Here is a 23,738-nt window from a genome sequence, read left to right as displayed (position 1 = left end):
AGTTGCAAATCTTACCTCTGCTATGACTTTTCATAGAATCATAGAATCATAGAGTTGGAAGAGACCACAAGGGCCATCGAGTCCAACCCCCTGCCAAGCAGGAAACACCATCAGAGCACTCCTGACATATGGTTGTCAAGCCTCTGCTTAAAGGCCTCCAAAGAAGAAGACTCCACCACACTCCTTGGCAGCAAATTCCACTGTCGAACAGCTCTTACTGTCAGGAAGTTCTTCCTAATCTTTAGATGGAATCTTCTTTCTTGTAGTTTGGATCCATTGCTCCGTGTCCGCTTCTCTGGAGCAGCAGAAAACAACATTTCTCCCTCCTCTATGTGACATCCTTTTATATATTTGAACATGGCTATCATATCACCCCTTAACCTCCTCTTTTCCTTAGGCCAGGTAGGGAAGCCATAGCCCTCCAGACATTGTTGGACTACAGCTCCTTTCTTTGAGCCATGCTGGCCAGAGCTGATGGGCTTTTGAGTTCAACAACATCTGGGGGCCCGTGAGTTTCCCATTAGGCAAACTGCTGTCTCTCAGCCCTCCCTTCCCTCCCCTCCCTCCAATATGCAATACAGTACAGACAATAGCAATGCTGACTGACCTTTCCGGCTTGTTGTCAGGATTAGCAAGTGGTCATCTCCAGACCATCAGTGTTTTGTGGGAGGGATTCAAGTGCATACCAGAAATTTGAGCAATTAAAGGGAATTAATGTGCTCTGTTGGCCTGATGCAACAAATCCTCTTACAAAACATACTTGATCTTTTTGCGGTTAGGAAAGTGGTGGGGGAGTGGACTGAAAAGTGTGGGATGGACAAACGATTAACGGGAAGATGAATAACTACCGAAAAAGCAAATCTGGATGAATTCAGGCAGACTGCTCCTTGCCTTATAACCGCCCCATAAACAGATCTGAACGAATACTCAATAAGGACTGTTGCTGGGGGAGAAATCAAATTCCATTTGCACTTAAAGGAAAACCCACCAAACTTGTGATTTCTGAAACAATTCCTGAACGAAATTCACCTTTTTTGAATTTTGCAGTGCAGGGCTCCAGCTAAGTACTGGCTACGGAAATGCACATATTAGGGTTAAAAATGCACATATTGATGTTGGGGTGTGTGTGTGTACAAAAATGCATTGTAAGAGGGGGAAATTCTTTGCAAAAATAGGGCAAATTCACATGAAAATGCTGATTATTTTTTCTGAGGACTTAAAAAAAATCACACACTGTGGGATTGTGCAGAATAGAATTTAAATTTGAAAAAAATGAGAACTAGACAGGAAATTAACAGAAACTGACAAGGAAAATGTGAAACTAACAGATTTATTTTGCAAATTTTTGTATGCAATTTTGCCTAATATACACATTTTTGCAAGGCAGCTTTCCCTACTACAATACATTTTTCAAATAGAAAATATGCATGTATATGTACAGTTTGTATTTCTGTACACATAACTTGGCAGGGAAAACTGCATTGCAAAATTAGAAAATGTGTGTATTCTGATGCATAGCTGCATTTTGGTTCACTTATTGTTTCAGAAAGAGAGAATTAGAGAGAAATTTTCTTTTTAAATGCAAACTGAATCATTTCTCTCCCCCATCCCAACTTAATCTCCTTACACAAGCATAGCTGAGCGTTTTATATTACCAAATAAGAGAAGCCTTTCTTGTGAAGAATTTCAAACTGTAGGTTCCTCAGGGCAGTGACCTGTCTTTTTCTATTTCGTAAAATGTCATGTGTATGGCTGGTGCTATGCATCACTGTCAAGTGCAACACACATTGAGGAAGGAATGAAGGATGACAGAAATAAAGAGAATAAGAAAGAAAGAAGAAGTATAAACACTTGGGGGGGTTTGACACTCTACCCTTTTAGAGGCATCTAAATCTAAATCTAAATCTAAATCTAAATCTAAATCTAAATCTAAATCTAAATCTAATCCTCTGTGTGAACATAGAGGATTAAAAGAATGTTGTTGTTTAGTTGTTTAGTCGTGTCCGACTCTTCATGACCCCATGGACCAGAGCACGCCAGGCACTCCTGTCTTCCACTGCCTCCCGCAGTTTGGTCAGACTCATGTTTGTAGCTTCCAGAACACTGTCCAACCATCTCGTCCTTAATTAAGAAAGTAGACTACGAGTCTAGGGAGAGAGGATTGTGGTTCCCAATGGCCAGTGGCTGGTTTTCCGGTTCTTCACTCACTCCTCATATTTCCTTTTGCTTGGTGACTTGGATATAATTTTTAAACTTAATTGCATATTGTTGTTCTTGTTGCTATTATTGTTATCCCTCAAATGCGGCTCAGGCGGTTGAAAGTCTATCGGTTTGTAAACAAAATTGGGCCACCCAAATATAGGACGGCGCTTTTTATATACTCTGGAGATTTCCAAGTTTATAAATTTGCAACTTAAAAGGAAAAGAAAAGTTAATCTCGCAAAAGTTGGCTGGACAAGGAAGGACCTGTGAGTTCCAGAATGTATGGAATGCTGTGGTGGCAAGAGAGAGAGGAGAAGAAGCTGGAAAATGGGGGGGGGGGGAGATAATAATGTTTTAGAGGGGGACAGGATTAGGGTTGTGGAATGCATGCTATGAGATTAAAAAAACACCCATGGATGTTTCAGGAGAAACAAAAGGAAAAAGAATACATTTTTTCTTTCCCTCTCACCAAAACACTCCCCTCCCCATTTAGCTACAAAGTGATTAGATTCAGGGGGTTGGCAGCACCCCAGGGTTTGAAATCTCTAGCGCTGTAGGGCAGAGCAGGGGAAGTCTTCCAGAGAGGTGAGAGAAGACTTCTTCCTTTCCCTCCTTCAGAAGAAATCTTTCCCCCCTTCCTGCTACCACACTCTCCTGAGAGGCCTGAACAGTACTACAAGGCTCCTATTCCATGCTGGCTACTTATGTCCCTGAAAAGCAACATTCCTCTTGGGGTGGGGGTGCAGAAATACGCTGCAGTTTGTGTTGCAAGGCATCACCACCTGCAACCTTGCGTAGATTCCTGGATTTCTGGAAGGGGAATGAGGCCAAGCAGGTTGTCAACAGGTGTTCCATCACAGAGACACCTGTTCAGAACCTAAGAATGAAAATGGGACCTGTTGCAGAATGACGTGCTCTCTCCTTGGTGTGCTCCATATAGTCTCTGTTTCTTTCTTGCCTTGTTCCACCTGTTGCTCCTGCTGTTTCTGGCTCCTGACTCCTCACCCCCTTCTTTGTTACTCCTATCTCTCCCCCCCTTCTCATCTGTTGTCCCCCTTTCCCTTCTGTCTCTCGCTCTTCCGGCTGTTCCTGTCTTCCCTCCACCACCAATTCCTTTCTCCTGGTTCCTCCTCCCTTCATACACAGCGGAGAGCCATTGAAATGGCTTTCAAATGCCCGATGCACAAGCCTTGCTTAGAACAGGAGATAAGAGTAACTGAGCAGGGTGAGTCACTCCTGCGGAGCATGCATGCTCAGCAGACATGTATCATTTGGAAGAATTTTCCCCTTCTAGGGGGTCTGGCTTTAATTTCTTTTGAAACTCTGCATACATTAGCTGGGCATGCTGGAATGGCTGTTTTTGTCTCTTTTGGGCCACATTTCGATTGGCACAGACCTCTCGAGTTCAGCATTAGTGGGAGTAGTAGCAATGTTCCTGTTTTTCTGAATGGCTCACGGTTGCTTGGCAGCAATCTTGGGGCACCTCTCCTTCGATTGTCCAGCGTTCCCTCTCTTGCCCATCAGGAGGCAGATTTTCTCATGAAATTACGCTTTGTTGTTGTTGTTTAGTTGTTTAGTCGTGTCCGACTCTTCGTGACCCCCTGGACCAGAGCACGCCAGGCACTTCTGTCTTCCACTCCTTCCCGCAGTTTAGTCAAACTCATGCTGGTAGCTTCAAGAACACTGTTCAACCATCTCATCCTCTGTTGTCTCCTTCTCCTTGTGCCCTCCATCTTTCCCAACATCAGGGTCTTTTCCAGGGAGTCTTCTCTTCTCATGAGGTGGCCAAAGTATTGGAGCCTCAGCTTCAGGATCTGTCCTTCCAGTGAGCACTCAGGGCTGATTTCCTTAAGAATGGATAGTTTTGATCTTCTTGCAGTCCATGGGACTCTCAGGAGTCTCCTCCAGCACCATAATTCAAAAGCATTAAGCTTTAGACAAGGGCTAAAGGAAGAGTCTAGGACAGGAGGGTCCAGGCCTGAAGGTGTTAAGTAAGATCAACAGAGGGCCAAGTGGCGATTTTAGAGTGTTCATCCATGCAATTAGGAGCAGGCTGGAGCATCTGGTGCCACAGGCCCCCCCCCCGCCCCACTGCCTTCGGGGAGCAGGATGCTGTGTGTTCTCAGCACAAGCTGATTGAGGAAAAATACTGAGTTAGCATGAAATGACAGCTGTTTCAGGGCTGGCAGGAAATGGCAGTGGGAGATCTGTAGGGGGTGCTGTGCTGCAGGGAGTGAGATGCAGGCCGAGAAGACATGCTGTGCTGTCAGGAAGAAGGATGAATTGAGTACTGCTTTGTTTATTAATTTTTTTGTTATGTGTGTCCTGCTTTATTAGCACCTGAAATGTGTGATTGTACCATGGGGCTTTGCTGAAAATTAAGTCAGGTTTGTCAGCAACAAGCTAGGCTAGCACATTATTTGAAGCAAGCTAGGCTAGCACATTATTTGCATCTCAAAACTGCTCTGTGACAGCTGTCAGCGTCTAAGGGCAGAGGTGACAAGAGTTGACGTTTTGGGAAATAAAGAAGTATTTATTTATCCTATGGCACTTTTACCCCATACAACGTCTGAGGTTGATGGGGCAGTGCCCCATTCACCCTATTGGTCCAGCCTCCACTAGTTCTTAGTCAGACAACATGCACTCATGTGCTTTGCATGCAGAAATATCCAGGCTCCATCTCTGACATCTCCAGCTGAAAGGATCAGATAGCATATGGTGAGGAAGACCGTCCACCTGCCTGAGCCCCTGGGGAGTCACTTGCCGATGTGGCTAGAAAGACAAATGGACTTACCTGAACCTTTCCAAACCAAATATCATAACCACGTCTTTGCATAATGGTTTCTGAGATAGCCAAGCAGGTTTTTGCTTATGTTTGGATTCAACTGGATGCCAGGCGGATCAAACCTTTGAGAACTGCACTGATGCTAACCAATTTTGCATCATGGTTCCAGAGATCATGGAGTTGGTTTCCATCTATGTTTGGATACAACTGGGTGCCATTTTGAATCTTTCAGGAAACTGCCCCGATGTTAACCATCGTTTTCAAAATTGGATTATTATTTTGTTTCTTCAAAATCCCAAACAATGCCGAGCATGAGGCTGCTAGCGAGTTCTAGCTCAGGAGCAGGGAACACATGCTTTGACTGCAGAAGGCATCAGGCCTCATCCCTATGACCGCCTGCAGCAGCAAGTGGTGTGAATTGTCTCTGCTGGAGAGCCACTGCCAGTCAGAGGGGAAGGCCGAAGCTCAGCGGTAGAACATCTGCTTTGTGTGCAGGAGGTCACAGGTTCAATCCCTGGTGTCTCCAGGTAGAATTGGGGAAAGACTCCTGCCTGAAGCCTTGGATTAGTGGATTAGTGCTCTTCTTTCCTTTTCTCCCTCAGTTCAAACGTGTCTTGACAGCAAGCTTGTTGCCAAACATAAGGAAGAGATGGCACCCAAAGGAAATACAGACCACAGAGTGGGAGAGACCGAGAGCTGCCTATGAGCTAACTGTCTGCGCAGCCACTCACCCTCAGCCTAGCAAAGAATCTCCAGGTGTTGCTGGACTGCAGTCGCCATTGGACATGCTGGCTGAGCCCAACAGTATCTAGAGGGCCACAGATTCCTCATCCCTACTCTAGTGCAAGGAGAGGGTCACCCTTTTCAAAATCCCCAGACTTGATGAACAGTGGGGCTAATATATTTAACGCACATGATTCCCCCATCAAAGAACCCCAGGAACTGTTAAGGGTGCTGGGAATTGTAGCTCTGTGGTGGGTAAACTATAGTTCCCATTGATCTTTTGGGGAAGCCATGTACTTTAAATGCATGGGGCATATGCAGCCCGTGTGTCTGTGATCTCCTCTAGAAAGCAGCTCTGTAGTTAATAGTAAGGGAGCAATGCCTCCTTTTGTGACATAAGCCATTTTGGCTGTGTCCCTTCCCCTCAGTAACAACCTCCCCTGGACATATTTTCATAGGACTTTATTTGAAAGGTAGATTCCAGTAAAAATCCATGCATTTTGTTGTTGTTATGACAGACAGACTGTTGTTTTTATTTGTATTGTTTTTTCCCCTTCCTCTTGCTTTATTCACCAGTAAGTAGCACAATCAAGTGGATTTTGCCCCTCTGAAAAAAAAATGTTCTTGTATTTTTGTCTTTTTTTTAATATGAAACCCACTTTTATACAGAAAAAAATTAGAACAGGTGAGGCTTTTCCACTGAAAGGTTTTCTTTCTCATTGCACATTTTAAAACGTACACTTTTCCTCTCAAATTTTAAATTGTTCATCCTCTCACATTACCACAAAAAAGGAAAAAAAGCCCACCTCCTTACACAATTCTAAGCGGCCCCCCCTCCGAAAAAAACTATACACTTTCATTTAAACAAATGAGGGGGGGGATACTACTTCTTAAAAGGCAGGAAGAAACAGTAAAGAGACAATCACAGTTTCTAACTGTTTTTCAGACATGGCTTTCCCATAAGATTAGCTACTGAAAGACGAGAGTGTAGTAGTCTCTGACAACCCTCTTACCAAGCAATATTTCTATTACCCAAGCACTTAATTGTTTTGAAGTTTTAACATATTGTCTTTGACAATAAGGCTAAATCAAACCGTGCTGTATTCAGGGATCCTTGAATTCTTCATAGGTTGACCCTTAATTCTTCAGTCGGAGAATTTCAAACCAAAATTCTTGACCTGAATTTTATGTCAGCTGGTTTATTAGCCAGACATTAAGTAAGCATGATTAATCAGAACAGAGTCCTACCGCTTCTCATTGTGCTTACCTTCCTACTAAGTGCGTTTAAGGTGGCAATAGTCTGCACCACCCTTTCCAAAGTCATTTTGGTTTGGTTATACAATTTGGTTAGAGTTTTATTTTAACATATATATTTTTTTATATATTTGCCGAATGTGAGACATTCTGTTCCAGTTTTATTCTCATTCATGGAGAAAGAGAAGTGGAAATTGGGTGGCTGTCTTGTCATTTTTTATGTTTAGTTTTTGATTTCTGCCTTCTCTTCCCCTTCCCTTCCTCCTTCCCAATTAATGGTGAAATATATCCATTTTGTTAACATCTATTTATTGTAACTCTTCCCTGAGTCCATGTTTTAGGGTCGCTATAAAAATAAATAGTGTGGTTCTGATCTGACACCCCTGCTGCCAGTGCTGCCAGGATAGGCCTTAATTAACCTGGCACTGTAGAAGAAGAAGAAGAAGAGGAGTTTGGATTTGATATCCCGCCTTTCACTCCCCTTCAGGAGCCTCAAAGCGGCTAACATTCTCCTTTCCCTTCCTCCCCCACAACAAACACTCTGTGAGGTGAGTGGGGCTGAGAGACTTCAGAGAAGTGTGACTGGCCCAAGGTCACCCAGCAGCTGCATGTGGAGGAGCGGAGATGTGAACCCGGTTCCCCAGATTACGAGTCTATCACTCTTAACCACTACACCACACAGTCTCCCCTTCTGCTCTTGCTGCAGATGCAGGATATGTGAGTCCAACCCCCAAGAAAAGCAGTCAGTAAAACTAGTTTCTGGGAGATTATGTTTTCTAAGGAGATGGAAAGGGGTATACATTATACATTGGGCCACTTGGGATCTTGCGGCACCCGGTCAAAAAGGAAATCCATCTGGATCGGCAGTGAGGATCTGCAGACCCGTTTCTGCATGCAGAAGGGGAGTAAAGTCGAGCATGGTTCAGGATCAGGAAACCAGGATTGTAAAACCGATTGCTTGCCAGTTGGCACAAGTTCCGCTGGGGAAATAGTAATCCCACTGTTGTTTAAGAAAACAAAACAACCAACGTAAATCAACCAAGTCCTAAGAAACTTCACAATCATTTTGTTCGTCTTCTCATATATATGTGTGGTTTTTTTGTTGTTTATATCTATCTATATCTATCTATTTATATATTTATAATACATGTAAAAATTCTCCCTAGGATGCTGAATTGGGGGTGGGGGGTAGGTAGGGATGAGCAGAAGTGTAATCCATTTCTATTTTTTACTTCTTGTTTCATTTTAAAAGTTCTTCTTCCCAATATCGAAAAGAAGATTTAAAAAGGGGGATCTATCTATCTATCTATTAAATGGACGAGACAAACAAATAAAGTCAATAATGACTGGTTGATTATCATTTCAATGGGCAAGGGGTGCCTGTGTAAATAGCAGGGACCCTCTCCTCCCCAGAGACCTCTTCATCTCAGGAAGAGCTATGGCTCAGTGTTAGAGATGGGCTGGAAACGGAAAAAAGACTTCAGCCATACATGTACTAGAAGGAGATTGAAGCAAAGCCTAGTGGATTAGAAATACTTCTAAAAGCCACCAGGGGGCAGTCGGTCCTTTTGGATTTTAAAACACCTTCCCCGCCCTTAAAAAAAAAATATTCTGGCACTGTGTTTTGGCACAAACTTTTTTGTCAGCCCTTAATTAAGCTGCAGTGAAGGAGAAGAGAGGGTTCCCTTATACCCGCTGAGGAACAAAACACCCTCTTGATCCACACTGCAGCCCCAAATTTGGCACAGTACGCTGTGGAAGCCATCTTGTAAGAGGCTTATGAGTGGAGGAGCCAGGGTCTTCAAAACATATACACGCACACGGACGTCCCTTTCAGATTCTGAATCTGGCTGCCCATTAGAGATCTTAACCAAGTAGGCAAGGAAAACTATCCTCCTTCCTCAAGCACCTCTAAGACACAACAGCATCCCCTCTTCTCCATCCCAATGTGGGGTGGGGAAAAGTCCATCTAGGTTATCCTTGAGGTGCCTGTTTTGAAAGGGCAATGATGTTTGGTTTAAGTGTCTCTTAAGCTGTAGGAATGGCTGATCCCTGTCACTTCATTCATGAAAGCTCCCTGGTGAACATACTCCTCCGCTACTTTGCCCTCCCCCAAGGTGTGAGGTGTGAATTTGGGTTCTATTGGCGGGTTAGAAAAAAGGAAAGCAATGCGAGTTCATGGATGGATGAGGGAAGGGAGGGAGGGAGGAAATGCATGGATGGATTGTTTTCTCGCTTTGCAACTTTCTGACTCTCCCAACCTACTCTCTGAGCTGTGTCTTCTCTTCCTCTTTCCTCCTCCCTATGCCCCCTCCTCCCTTAACTCCATCCCTACACTGGCGTTGTCTTCCTGTTGAGCGTGTTGGTGTTGGAGGAGGTGTCTTTGCCCAGGGTGCCAGTCGCCCCTGCTACACCAGGCCCAGTCACTGTGACGGTGACACCAGGGTCCTTGGGGAAGGTGTTGTGCAGCTGCAAGAACCCACCGCCACTGCCAGTTGCGCCCGACGCAGCCGCGCCCGTCGATGCTGTTTCGCTGGCACCGCCGTAGAGCGAGCTGACGTTGGCTTTGGAGGGGTCCCTCGATAGTGTGTACATGGAGATGTCAGTGGAAGGGAAGCCTTTGAGGCCTACCGGCGAGGTTTCTCGAGACTGCGATGGCTCGGTGGAGCGGGAGCTGGAGCGTGACCGGCGGCGGTATCGGAAACGGTAGCTGGGCAGGCGCAAGATGGCCGACGACGAGGAAGATGGGTTTTTCAGTAGCTCCGTGCGGCTCTTGCAATGGGCTTCCCGGTTCTTCTCAATGTATATGTTGACGGCCAGGACTCCAATCATCTCGGCCAGGATGAAGGAAAGGCCACCAAAATAAAAGGACCAGCCGTAGGAGTAGTAGCTCTTCTTCTCGTCGTCACGTTTTGTGCCAGGGTCTCCAGCATTGGCTGAGATGTAGACGATGACACCGATGATGTTACTGAGGCCTGAGGAGTTGTGGAAATAAAGAACAGTGAAATGAGGGAGGCTGTGGGGTGGGCAGGTAGAGAAGGCAGATGACTCACTGCATATGGAAATGGGTTAGAGAAAGATGAGAGCGGGAGGGGAAATGGTGGCAGTGAATGGATACGTCAGGAGTTGTCAAGGCTCGAATTGGGAGCTCCTGGCTCCGTACACAGCTGCCCTATATGTTGAGACACTGTGGCTGCACTGCCCTAAATCCGTCTCTGGTGGGATGAGCAGGAAGAGAAAGGAAAGATGAGGAAATGGGTAAGAAGGTAGAGGTAAATGGTTGTGAAGTTGTAGATGCATGCATGAAGTGATAAAGGAAGGGTGATAGATTGGCAGAGAAATAAGCTGTGTACACATATCCAGCTTAAAACACAGCTAGGTTGTTCTTTTCGCCAATTCAAATTGAAACTGGTTTGAGGGGGGGAATGCCCTGAAATGCAGCATTTCATAAGAAATGGAAGAATTGATACAGATTGTGGCTTACATCATGTGTATACCTCTTCCCAATGCAGTGTTGGGAACACCTGGATGCAAAGCAAATGGGAGTGTATACACAGCTATAGACTGGGGGATAAAGTTTTTGGTGGATCTCTGTCTGTCTCTCTGTCTCTCTCTCTCTCTGTTGTGTGTGTGAACTGACCACTGAATAGACACACACATGGAACTACACTAGAGAACCAGAGAGGGATTGTTTACCCCCACTCACCTGCAGCAACAAATAGGATGCCGGCACCTAGGATGATGTTGCGCTTGGACTTGTAGACACGGCTGGCAGCCACACAGAACCCTCCCAGCAATAGCAAGATTGCACTTAGAATGGGGAAGATGCTTGAGGCTCGTACCACACCTGTGGGGAGGGGAAGGTAGGTTGGAGGAGATTACAATGCAGGAAATAATATATGTCTGAGAGCAGAGCTCTCTCCACAGAGACAACTAGTCTCTCAGGGTGTGTTCTGAACCAGCCTTCCTCATCCTGACATGCTGGTTTTCTATGCATACAGGATTTCTTCAGAAAAAAATCTAGAGGGAAAGAAGTATTTGATGGTGCAGTCTGTACCTTCACTCTGAAATGGTGGAATCCAGCAAGGTCAACGCTACAAGATTCTGCCAATAGTTTGCTTTACATAAGTAATGCCTAAATCAATCCACAGCCTCTCTAGAGCCAACTTCATTTACCTGCCTGGTTTTATTGGTTGCAACACAGCATTGATGACTTGTGGCTACTGAGCTATGACACACCCTGTGTGCCTGTGTGTGGGCTGGAGAAGCTGTTGGAAACTGATGTGGGAAATGTTTCCTGTCGAAAGGTTAAAGATGTTGTTCATATTAATTATCTCCCCCACAACACTTTGGAAGGAGAGGTTGAATTTTTTGTAATTCACCTTGGACCAGTGCCTTGCCACAGTAATGGACTGGATGAGAGCCAGTAAACTGAAGCTCAATCCGAATAAGACAAAGGCACTGTTAGTGGGTGGCTTCCTAGACTGGATGGATGGGAGACCGCCTGACCTTGAGGGGGTTACATTCCCTTTTAAGGAGCATATATGTAGCTTTGGGGTGCTCCTGGATCCATTACTGTCATTGCCAGGTGGCCTCGGTGGTGTGGAGTGCCTTTGTCTGGTGGCTCGATTACGCCCCTGTCTGGACAGTGGTAGACTAACTTCTGTGGCCTACGCTCCGGTAACCTCTAGGTTGGATTACTGCAGTGTTATACAAAGGGCTGCCTCCGAAGGTGGTTTGGAAACTTCAGCTAGTGCAAAATTCAACAACCAGGTTGCTCACCAGAACAAGACAATTTGAACATATAACACTGATCTTGGATCGGCTGCACTGGCTGACAGTTTTTGGGTCCATTCTTCAGGACCTCAATACCTGAAGGACCACCTCCCCTCATACAGACTGGCCCAGATCCTGCACCTGTCATCCAAGGCCCTCCTCTATGTCCTCCCTCCCCAAAATGTTTGGAGGGTGGCAACATGAGAAAGGGCCTTTTCTGTGGTGGCTCTCCATCTGTGGAATGCTCTCCCCAGAGAGGCTCGCCTGGCACTACCATTACATGTCTTTAGGCATCGGGCAAAAACATTTATTTTTACCCAGGCCTCTGGCCATTCAAAATCTATTGCCTGTTAAATGGGGGGGGCTGTTATTATGATTGTTTTATTATTACGCTATGTATTATGTTGTTATTATTCTGCTGCATAAATTATGTTCTTAACGTTGTACACCGCCCTGGGATCTTTGGATAAAGGGTGGTACATAACTTGAATATAAATAAATAGGCTTGAGCCACCTCTTAGAGTTGCACATAGAACACTTGACTGTCCAATCACATTCCCTGAATCCATTCCCCACACTTCTTCCCTCCTGGCGTTCCCTTAGCATGTGGCCATTTTTAATAAATCATCCTGTCCCACAAAGAAAAGCAACAATCAAAGCCCACTGGAACCAGACCTTGCATAGCTGCCAACATTTCACGAGTGAAAATGTAAAGGCCACGCTTGTAACACTCTGATTCTCATAGAAAGATTTACCGCCTCAGCACTCTGAGCCCCTTTATTATATGTTGATGAAGGCTCTACTCCACCTCCTGTGTTCTGCATTTATTTTAAAGTCAGACCTCTTAAACTGCAGCATGAGAAGGGGCAGGCTGTGCACTACACGGTGCCTTAGTGGTCATGCACAGACATTTATATATTTGCAGATACTCTAGTTGTTCTTATTTCCCATAGGTGCCTTTGGAATTCGGCTCTCTTCCTGGAATCTCTAGAGGTTTCATGTCAGACTGAACAGTGAATACATCTTGTTGCTTTTCAATGCATGTGCATGCATGCAAGGGTACGATGCAGTGTACAGCCAGCTGTTCCACACACTGCAGCTGCTGAGGTATATTTTGAAATGTTGGTAACTTATTGTTATGAAAATTGTTATTATTTTTCATATAGGTTTATTCCGTTTCAATTGTTTGTACACCACATACGGTACTTTTTAAAAAATCCCTAGCTTTAACCAAGTGAGCAAGCAGTCTCCCAGCTATTAAATCTGTGTTAAGGGGCAGGCAAGTAAATGATTAAAGTAAGCAAGTCAATGACCAGGGCTTTCAGCAATGTTGTAATGGGAGGGAGGGTGGCTCAGACAGCTATCCTTGGTATGAGAGCTGGGGTGTAATAAGCATGTCCCTATTTTTGTCTGTGAAAATTGTTGGGAGAGTATGTGCTTGCCTGCTAGAGACAAAATGTATCTTACCCCTCACTCAGATATTTAAATGTCATGGGGGCCTCAGGAGGGAGACGAACCTTGATGAACAACAATATTAGTATATTTCACACATACAGTGGTGCCCCGCAAGACGAATGCCTCGCAAGACGAAAAACCCGCTAGACGAAAGGGTTTTCTGTTTTTCGATGTGCTTCGCAAGACGAATTTCCCTATGGGCTTGCTTCGCAAAACGAAAAAGTCTTGCGAGTCTTGCGATTTTCCCCCTCCCCCCTTTTTCTAAGCCGCTAATAGCCTTTTAGCCGCTAAGCCGATAAGCCTTTAATAGCCGCTAAACTGCTAATAGCGCTAATCCGCTAAGCCGCTAACAGGGTTGCTTCGCAAGACGAAAAAACCGCTAGACGAAGAGACTCGCAGAACGGATTAATTTCGTCTTGCAAGGCACCACTGTACTTTAGGCATCCTCAAAAGCTAGATCAATCATTTAGGGCCCCACTCAGCAGAATTAGAGGGAATCCCAAACACAGAAGGGCTGGCTTACCACGTTGGCCTGGTTCACACATAATGTAAGCCGCAGTCTGTTTAACGATGTTTTGTTAAACCATGGCTTAGCATTATGTTTAAACAGTGTCACAGTGACTGAACAATGTGGGGGTTTTGTGGCCATGGTTTCACTGGCGGAGGAAGACGGGTGCGGGAGGTGCGGTGCGCACCGGATGTCAGCCGCGAGGGCGGTTGACATCGCCGTGCCAACCCCACCCCACGCTCACTGCATGGGCAGCGCCCCTGGACGCTCGCTGCGCAGACAGCTAGCAACACCCCTCCCGATGTTTATCATGCAGGCGGCTAGCGGCACCCCCCCACACTCGCCAGGCGGACGGCTAGCCCCACCCCCGTGCTGCCCTGGGTTTCGGGGCAGCTAGCTCTGCCCCTGCATGGTTTGTAGCCATAGTTTGTGGTTGGTATACAAACCCTGCTTTGTTTTAACTGTGACACTTTTCCATGGTTTGTTTGGCCCCTGCACTCCAGATGCTCACCAAACTACCAGGCCAGAGTAATTGGGAAACAAACCAAATTTGGGGGGAACAAGCCATGGTTTGTTTGACCATCTTTGGGACAAATTGTGGATAACTCATGGTTTGTTAAACAAGCCACAGCTTAGTCTTATGTGAACCAGGTCACTGTGAAGTAATACACCTATAGAGAGAGGGAGGGCGTAAGTCCAAAGTCTAAAATTACCTAACCGCGCCACTGGAATAGGGGCAGCAGTTTAACAGCGATAAGGTCCAGAAAAAAGAAGGCACTGCCTCTGATTAAGAGAGACAGGGAGCAGCATATGAAAAAAATTTTAAGAGTAGATTTACTTATGCGCAAGTGACTCCATCTTAACTCATGTCAAATCAGAATGGATTTTCAGAGGGACAACCAAGAGAACTCTCTTGCCGCCAGGGCTAATGTCAGTTCCAAAATGTGAGCTTCTGTGTCTCAGCTGTTACAGGCATTGGAAAGGAGGAAGGCAAATCTGTCTTGCATTGTTTTTGGTTAAAGGGGAATGTGAAATGGCTGCTCCTCTTTCCCTTTGAAAAATATCAGGATATTATTTTAAAATAAGTATCTATTTATTTATTTTAAATCATCTGTAGGCACAGGCCTGATGGAACTGTTTAAGGGAAAGGTGAGGACTTCTGAGAAGAAGGAACTGTTAAGAGCACCTGGCAGAAAAGATTGTCATTCATAAATTCTTGGCTACTCTTTAATTGAAAAGACGAGAGTAAAAAGTAGTAAAACTATTAAGATGACATTGGCTTGCAGATAGAGAAGCGCCTCCAAAATTGCTTTGGTCATGAAGAACACCCATGTTGGGCAACAAGGCTTTGCCTTTGAGCACCAAGTCCTAGAAATGTACGTGGGATATTTGTACCCATCACTGGCCTGAAGGCTCCTTCTCCCCCACCTCCCTCTCACCACGGCAAGAGACTTGCTGTCCAGGTTAGTGTTTAGGGGCGACATTATTCTGCACAAATATCTGCACCAACTTTTGTCATCCCCAAAAGTGTACCATAAGTGTGCTGTTTGAACCAAAGCTTTCATGAACTGAACTAGCCTTGCTAGCTGGCTTTGGGTCAGAGGAGGTGAGATACAGGAGGTCTCTGAATAAGATCTTCCATATGTGTTTTCTTATTATTATTGTTGTTGTGGTGGTGGTGGTTATTAAATTTATTACCTGCCCTTCACCAGCAGGTCCCATGGTGGGTTACAACAATAGAGAATTCAGAATTAAAAACAGGTAAAACAGAATACAAGAATAGGATGGGCCTTGAAAACACACACCTCAGGTATCAAAGGCACTATTTGGTGTCAAAGGCACAATTTGGATTAGGACCTGAGGTCAGTATTGTGTCTCCAGCAGTGGCCAATGAGATGCCCCTGGAAATCTCATCTGGATGTAACCTGCTTTGGGATGGAACTATCCCCCGCCCACTGGCTGCTGCCGCTGCCCCTGCCTGAAAAATAAAATTCACAGTCTGAGAGTACTCCTAGATCCAGTTGGATGTCTGTCACCAGAAACTCTTTTCACCTGTTTGGCTGGTTTGCAAGCTGTGTCCCTACTGAGAGGAGGTGGATCTGGCCTCAGTTTCCCATGCACTAGTTACATACAGACTGGCCTGTTCCATTGTTCTCTACAGGAGAACAATGCATCTTGGAATTGGCATAAAACCCAGTTGCCAGGATACTTGGTAAGAGCAATGCAGTTGAATCATATGCAACTTATGTGACCTCAAACACAGTGGTTTCCAATCAGTGTTCAAGGATCAGTTTAAAGTGCTGATTAATAGCTTGGTCTCAGAACATTTAGGGCCTTAAAGATTATCTTGATATTTGCCCATATGAACCTGTCTAGGCTTAGATCAGCAAGGGAGACTTTGCTCGCTGGCGCACCATTAGAAATTATTTGATTGGTGGGTACCACGGACAAAGCCTTCTCAGCCGCAGCACCACTGTTGTGGCATTCTCTCACAGGGAAGGTCTAACAAGCTCCTTCCCTTCCCACTTTTAGACAGTGCTTGAATATGATTGACAGCACTGCGTTTTGCTGGTTTTGAATGCTCCAATGTTTTTCTATTTTTGTGCTCTACTTGATTTCTAATATTGTATGATATTGTTGTTATAATTATTTTTCTTTGAATATAAGTCACTTTGGAAAGTTGGTTTGGCAAAAGGGGTATAAATTAATTAAATAAAAATAAATAGACAGATAAATAAACAGAAACAAGGAGATAACTATCTATGGCCACATGCTCCAAGCGCCTGGTAAGCCGAGCTGTATTGCTTCTGAATATGGAGGATGCAGTTAGCTGTCATGGTTAATACCATTCCCCCATGAATGTCTAATCCTTTTACATGAATGACCTCCCAAGGGCTAATGTTACTTATATGCAAACACACAGGCATCTCTCTCTCTCTCTCTCTCTCTCTCTCTCTCTCTCTCTCTCTCTCTCTCTCTCTCTCTCATCTTCTCCTTCTGACCAGCCAGTTTGCATTTAAATTTACCTACATATGTGAATCAAGGCAGCACCCCGCCCTTTCCTTAAGAAAGTTTCGTGAAAAAATTTAAGTGATATTCAGGGCAGGGAGGAATACTTTCTTTTTTGCAGTTGCTTTTGCAGATTCAAGGCAATTAAATCACTGCAGAGCCCTAATTTGGCTGGAGCCTCTACCCCAGAGAGTAGTCAGCGTAATGATGATTCCAGCCCTGCATTTGGTATTTACCTGGCAGGGGTGGGGTGAGGGGTGCAAGAAGCCACTCAGCAGAACTGATGGGGAATCCTTGGCATTTCTGACACAGCTGCATCTACTCTGCCGCTGCCTCTTTATAACTTGTCAGTAATCTCCAGCATGAAGAAACGATGAGTGAACTCCTTCTCTGCAACATAGCAGACTCAAAGGAATCCATAGCACTAAGAAGCAACTCCATCCCTTTTGCAGTGCAGTAACCCCCCCTCCCGGAAACCACAATATTTGATGCACTCCCCCCCTCCTTTGAGACGTAGGAGTTGCTGTCCATCTCCAGCTAAATCTTGAGGGCGGCTTCTGTATCTCAGCCCCAGCAACCTCTGACACTGAGATTCAGTGGTATTCAAACTCTGTTTCCCCTGGTAACGGAGAACAGTAGAGACACATTACTGCCGAGGCCAAGGCAGGGGAATGAATAAGCCCCCTATTTATACGTACGTAGGAGGTATTCCGCGCTGTCGTGATCGTAGTCTGTGTCCTCTGGAAAATGGTTGATTTTCACGCACACCCCTCGCTTTAGCCCTAGAGCAGAGGGAGACAGAGATGACCAGCATTCAAAGCAGTTCTGTGAACACGGCTTGAGCTCAGAGCAGCATTTTGATGCATCTCCTGGTAATTGGCTCCAACTTCGTTGGGTTTTCCGTGACACAAAATGTTCCCTACCAAATCCCAAGCTCTTACAAAATCTCAGCGCAGTCTGCCAAGCACCATTTCTCAAGGCAGGTCCGGCCACTATAAAGTGCTACCTCATAGGAACATAAGAAACTGCCTTCTACTGAGTCAGACAACAAATCCATCTAGCTTGGTATTGTATATGCTGGTCAGGGTTTCAGACCAGAGTTTTTCTTAGTCCTATTTGGAGATGCCAGGAATTGAACCCAGGACTTTCTGAGTGTAAGGCTGATGCACCACTGAGCTATTGCCCTTCCCAAGAAGCCACCTAGAGCACCTAGGGGCACTGGGGACCTTCTTCAGGCCTAGAGTGGTAGGTTACCACAGTCACCAACATTGCTCTGGTAGTCCCCCAGTAAGCTGAGTTATGACTGGCTAGTTGTAAGACCTATACCAGGCTTCCTCAACCTCGGCCGTCCAGATGTTTTTGGCCTACAACTCCCATGATCCCTAGCTAGCAGGACCAGTGGTCAGGGATGATGGGAATTCCAGTCTCAAAACATCTGGTGGGCTGAGGTTGAGGAAGCCTGACCTATACGGTGGTTGCCAGCTCCTTTGGGAAAAATGTCTAAACTTTAATGCACAGGGCAAGTCTCCACTTCATTCTCAAGATGTGGTGATGGTCAGGGTCTTGGGTGGATTTAAGAAGGGATGCATACTTTCACAGGTGACAATTCTATCAATGGCTATCTAGCCACAATGACTAAATAAAATAGTCATATTTATGTGTGCCATTCACTACAGGGTAAAGGTAGGGACGGTTATTATCTTGTGTTCTGCTTTTGGGCTTTTCTGAGCTGTCTTCTTGGTTGCTATGGGAAGCAGGATTCTGGATTAGATGGTTCTGTGATCCATCAGGACCCTTCTGGTGTCAGCCTTCACCAGACCTGGTGGTCTCCATATGTATTGGGCCACAACACCCATCGCTCCTCCACTGACCCTGCCTGTTCTCCTTTCTACACCAGGCCTTGTTGTCCTGTGCTGCTGAGGCATTCAGTCAGATAGAAGCAGGTCTGTCACTATGATGTCACATTTAAATGGCACTGAATTTAGTGCTATGTTTCTCTTAACAATCTCACAGTGCCCATTCCCCATGGAAAAGGCAAAAGCAGGCAGCATGGTTGCACCAGCAGGAGTTTGGGTGTTTGTCTCTTTTTAATTTTATTTTTTAAATTCTTGTGCTTTAGTGCAAAAAAAGAAAAGCAAAAAAAGGAATGAACATTAAAAAAAACAGCCCAGAAAAAGGTGAATGACAGCCTGTTTAAAAAGTAACGAGGGAAGGAAGGGACTGTGTTGCAAGTAGGGATAAAAGAAAAAAATCAATTTTGTTTCTGTTTTGCCGAGAAACTGCCCAGTGAACCAAAAGACAATTACTCTTTGAAATGTACATTTCTCTGAATTTTGCAATGCTGTTCCACACAACATGCACAAAAAGCATATATGGCAAAACAAAAAACATTATATTAGGGGAAAATAGCTTGTACAAATATGTGTATTAGACAAAAATGCATCCAAAAATAAGTATTTTAGGAGAAATGTGCAAAATGAAGGTGACAATCCCCCCCCCATGAGGACTAAAAATATATTCAGGTTGATACAGAAACTGGATTTAAGATTGTAAAAATGAGAAACAGAGAGAACCCAAATTGGACAGTTTCATCCATCCTTAGCTGCTGGCCATGTAATGATGGAAGCGTAGGAAGCCAATGCAGGCAAAAATCTTGCTAATGAGCAGCTTGATGAGGAAAAGGACGGGGGCTGAAATTAGTCTCCCTCTCTGGAGCTGATAATCTGCATCATTTCAACCTTTCTGAAAGGTCTCTGGAATTCAGGTACGAGTGGTAGGTAGTGACAGTGTAATGAAGGAATGCAGGGGCAAGTCATGCAGAGCTGAGGGGCTTCACCAACTCTGTCATCATGTGCATCGCAGATTGTAGGCCATGCCAGGTGGGTCCCAAGTGGATCTGGTGAGCTGGAAGGGACCCTGAGGATAATCTAGTCCAGGCATAGGCAAACTCGGCCCTCCAGATATTTTAGGACTACAACTCCCATCATCCTTGACCACTGGTCCTGTTAGGTAGGGATGATGGGAGCTGTAGTCCCAAAACATCTGGAGGGCCGAGTTTGCCTATGCCTGATCTATGCCTGCATATTCATTGCAGGAATATGCAGTTATCCCATATGGGGATGGAACCTGCAACCTCAGTATATCAAAATGCTCTAATCCACTGAGCTATCAATGATTCTGTTTAGGGTCAGAGATATCACCACAAACCGTGACTCTATAAAACCAGAGCACCAACAAGGGATTTCCTCTCAGTACGAACAGGGCTTCAGAGGCTTGTTTAGGGCCACAGCAGGAGAGGGAAACAGCTAGCGTGGACGGACCCTAATTTTGCTCTGTGGGGTGTGGCAGCATGAGCAGGAGGAAGAGGGCGGGGGCGCAAGCACCTGCAGACCTCTGAGCGTTTAAAGGCTTCCTTTTTTTGGGTGAGAACCTGGGATCTTTGACTGAGCCTTGTGTGGGCAACATGGCAGCCTGTTTACTGTTATGTGGGTAGAGTGAGGAATTCTAGAGTAAGGAGAGAGCTTCATAACAGCAACAATATGTACTTGATTGCTGTTGGTGTCCTGCCCAGGCAGGATTGTGGTGGGTTTACAGACTGCAAGGGCCACATGGGGGAGGAGAGATGGGGCAGGTTTCCCCCCTCACTGCAGCTGTATCTCCAAGGACAGTGCTTAGGTTTTCTTTTGTAAGATGGCATGCTTTCCCAGTTACATAGGAGAAAGCAAAGGGGCACACTCCAGATTAGGGACTAACCCTGCTCCCTGCCTCTGGTGACCCCACCCATTAAGAATCAAGACTACTCCTTGCTCCATTGTGTATTCTGTTTCTTGGGCACAAGTGTGGCTGAATGGTGGGACAGTGGGATGGAATGTTGGTGGCTGGCTTTTAGAATATATCTATATAGACAGATTCTTTCATTGCTGCTCCAGCTGCCTTCCTCTCATCCTGTCTCATCAACTGAATCTCTCAGTCAACAGCTGCTAGGCCATACTATTGGATATTGGGTTGCTGCCAAGCTTGCAGCTTAAGTTTGGAATTGTCACCCTTTGTTTCAATTGTGTTTTACAGAGAATCCAGATATTATTGCCAGCTTGTTGCATTCCGGTGTTTTCTTCAGAACTGATTTGTATTTTTATTCATTTATGCAATAAAACTGCTGTGTCAGCCTGTCTGGTGTGGAGCAGGAAACCATTAAACTTTTCTGAGCTACTGTGCCTTTAGTTAGAAGCCTCTGTCTTGTGGCTTCTGCCTCTTAATTGCTTCCCATTCAGCATGGCTGGTGAATTGCCCTGTAATTAGCCAGCTTCTATTCCCCGCAAATGCCGGGGGAGGGGGGGTGTTGATGACTGGTATCCTCTCATATTTTCTTCCTCTTTTCTTATTGTGAAATAACTTTATTTTACAATACGGAAGACAAAATAATGAGGGAAATCAGTAATCAAACCCTCCCACCCCACAGGGTAGGAACTCACTAATTAAGAGCAATTAAGAGGATTCATAGTTAATACTGCTGACACATTACATAGGAAGCAACTAGAGGTAGAAGCTGCAAGGAGAATCATAGACTCGTAGAAGAGTTGGAAGGTACCCTTAGGGTCATCTAGTCCAACCCCCTGGCGATGCAGGAAGCTTCCAAGTAAAGTTGCAGGGGGTGTCTGCTGAATCAAGCTTACATAACATTTTGCAACCGTATTAGCCATGAGCAGAACCACCACCTGAATTTTCTTTCATGCTAAGTGGGGGAAAGCAGTGCCTCAGCAGTACTAAACCACCCTTGTTTGTAGATGCCCTTCATTTTTAATCAGCACTGAACTACAAAGATTTATGCCTTAGGACCTAGGCCCAATACTTTTCTCTGGAGTTCTTTCCACTAGTTTCATTTCCTCTTCTTCCAGCCTTTTCTCATGCTAGATGAATCGTACACTAAGGGCTTCTCCCTTGTCGCATCTTTGTTATTATTTGCTGCAGCTTGGTGTACTGTCCTACAATTCTCCTGTCTCCCTCTCCTTATTTTCCAGTGTTTCCCCCCCCTAAACTTGCTTTTCCAGAGAGGGTGTTCAGATTCCTGGCCAGTGGCCGCCCCTGAATCCTATTCCAAAATTTTATTGAATGGATTAACAACGTTTGGACTGCGCCCCTCACCTTCTAAGCAGCATATCCTCCAGAGGCCTGAATGGGTGAGCCCTCCAGGATCTTTCTTGTCTTTCTGTGGGGTTTCCTCAGTAGATATGTTGGTGGTATTGCAGATGAAGGCACGGGCATACAGCCAGTAATCTGTGCCAATGGCGATGATCATGAGGCCAAAGGCTGCAAAGGCCCCCACAGTGGTGAGCAGAATCTGGACACCTTTCTCACACCAGACCATCCTCTCCTCATTCCAGCGTTTAAGTGACTCCAGCTTGGCGGCAAGAAAGAAAACTGGGAGTGGTGAAGAAAAATAGTGGTGGTGATGCTTTCAAAGAAGCAGGTGATGAGTGTCTTGTCTATTGTGGTCGGCTTCCTCTTCCAGTGGGCAGAATCTAAAAGCACAAGAGCTTTTGGAAAATGGCACCAGGGGAATATTGTCTTTCACCAAGTTCAATGTGTAGAAGAAATTGGGATATAAGATGGGCTGGGAAGGTTGTCCTACAACTGTTGCAAAACCCTAGGGAATCCTGTGAAGAACACAAGCAGAGCTGCTTCTGAATTGCTTCTATTAGATTCTCATGGAAGTGCTCTCTTCAGATATTCTGTAGAATATGTAGTTGGACTTCAAGATAAGTTTCCAGAGAAGGTGCAATAATTTTTGGAGAATAGCTGGGAATTTTATGGATGGTTTCTGAGGAAATTCTGGAGATCTGTCAGACAAGTTCTCTGGAGGCCACAGTCAGAAGATGAAGGCTTGGGTAGCAGTTGGAAATAGCCAAGGGAGGATAACTGAAGAGTTTCTGGATCACTGTTGTGCAAATCCCGAAAAACCTCTGGGAGGCTTCATCTGGATTGTATCTAGATGCCTATTGGTGGAGTACTGGAAGGCTACTATGGAATATCTAGGTACCTACTGGAGATTTTCTGGAAGCTTGCAAGAGCCTTTCTGGAGGTGTACTAAATTACAACTGGAGAGCTACTAGAGATTTCTGGGGGGAAATCTGGATCGCCTCTAGGTTGTTCTTCTTCTTCTTGGACTTTCAAATATATTTTGTGGTAAAATTCTGTTTCTTCTTAATATGCAGCTTCAGCAAGTTTCAGGGAAGCCTAGAAATGTTTCCTGTTTCTTTATGCCAAGTTTACTTGACTTCCTTTTTTAAAATGTGCTTGTCCTCTGTTTCTTCCTTTCGGGTTTCTCTGAGTTTGGGAGACTTTGAGTTTCAGCTTCTGCTCTTCAGTTTGAGGCACACGTCGGTTTATGTGGATCGCTTGATCTCTCTGACTCAGCTTGACATGGAGCCAACTAGCTGTGTGACTTAATTTCTGGGCAAAGGGGAGGAAATGAAGAGAGACAGAAAAAAAGAAGGAATTGAGTAAAGACATGCAGAGGGGGAAAGTTTTTAGCCCAATCCCTGATACCTTGATGTTCACTGCAGGTATTCTGGTCCTCAGATAAACTATTTATTTATTTATTTTATAAATTATTATTCATTAAATAAATCAATAGTTCATCTAGTGATTTGCACTCCTATCCTTATTGTTAGTGGACTTGGTGGTTTCTGCAGCAACAACTGCAGAAGCAGGAGAAATTGAGTGTAAAAATAATGTAGGCACCTATAAACCATAAAAGGCAATGAAAAGGTCCTCAGCCATTAGTCAAAGCTATTAAAGGCATTTGATAACAAGACATTATTAATTTAAACAACACAGTTTAAAAGTATATAGTTTGATGAGGTGGTGCTTAAAATAATTCAAGACCGAATTTCCCAGCTCTGTGTCCTTCCTTCACAAACATGTACTTTCCCCTCAGCACCATAGGCTAGTTGCCCTCTGATGGGTTCTTCTCAGACTTGTATTTTACTTTCTTTCAAGATTAAAATAGCTTTGCAGTCATCCGGG

At 44.9% G+C, this 23,738-nt stretch overlaps 2 protein-coding genes and 1 long non-coding RNA gene across 4 annotated transcripts in view; 1 reads left to right on the top strand and 2 right to left on the bottom strand.

Moving 5' to 3' along the window:
- LOC308571567 overlaps positions 1-23,738 on the top strand; it is a 142,383-nt gene that overhangs the window by 30,601 nt on the left and 88,044 nt on the right. The gene's annotated exons all lie outside the window — the stretch shown is intronic.
- Positions 6,156-23,194, bottom strand: CACNG8 (calcium voltage-gated channel auxiliary subunit gamma 8). The gene is made up of 4 exons (XM_081167146.1): positions 21,855-23,194; positions 17,411-17,494; positions 10,671-10,811; positions 6,156-9,939 (listed from the first exon to the last, which is right to left on the bottom strand). Exons 1-4 carry the CDS (start codon positions 22,075-22,077, stop codon positions 9,296-9,298), a joined length of 1,092 nt encoding a protein of 363 aa, XP_081023272.1. The 5' UTR covers positions 22,078-23,194; the 3' UTR covers positions 6,156-9,295.
- LOC308571539 (BAR/IMD domain-containing adapter protein 2-like) overlaps positions 6,156-23,738 on the bottom strand; it is a 195,110-nt gene continuing 177,527 nt past the window's right edge. The window contains exon 15 of the mRNA XM_081167130.1: positions 6,156-7,647. The gene's annotated coding sequence lies outside the window, so the exon portion shown is untranslated. The remainder of the gene's footprint in view (positions 7,648-23,738) is intronic.

The sequence above is a fragment of the Podarcis bocagei genome (genome assembly GCF_964188305.1).
Source record: "Podarcis bocagei genome assembly, chromosome: 13".
In the NCBI taxonomy this organism is placed as follows: Eukaryota; Metazoa; Chordata; class Lepidosauria; order Squamata; family Lacertidae; genus Podarcis; species Podarcis bocagei.
The sequence above is the reverse complement of the archived record's forward strand: the minus strand, read 5'-3'. Positions and strand labels throughout refer to the sequence as shown.

Excerpts from the sequence above, each read along its gene's own strand:
- CACNG8 (XM_081167146.1), bottom strand. The coding sequence starts at position 22,077 with ATGGTCTGGTGTGAGAAAGGTGTCCAGATTCTGCTCACCACTGTGGGG. Across the intron at positions 17,495-21,854 it reads GAGGATATGCTGCTTAGAAG|GGCTAAAGCGAGGGGTGTGC; the intron begins GTGAGGGGCGCA and ends CCTCTGCTCTAG. Across the intron at positions 9,940-10,670 it reads CATCCTATTTGTTGCTGCAG|GCCTCAGTAACATCATCGGT; the intron begins GTGAGTGGGGGT and ends ACAACTCCTCAG.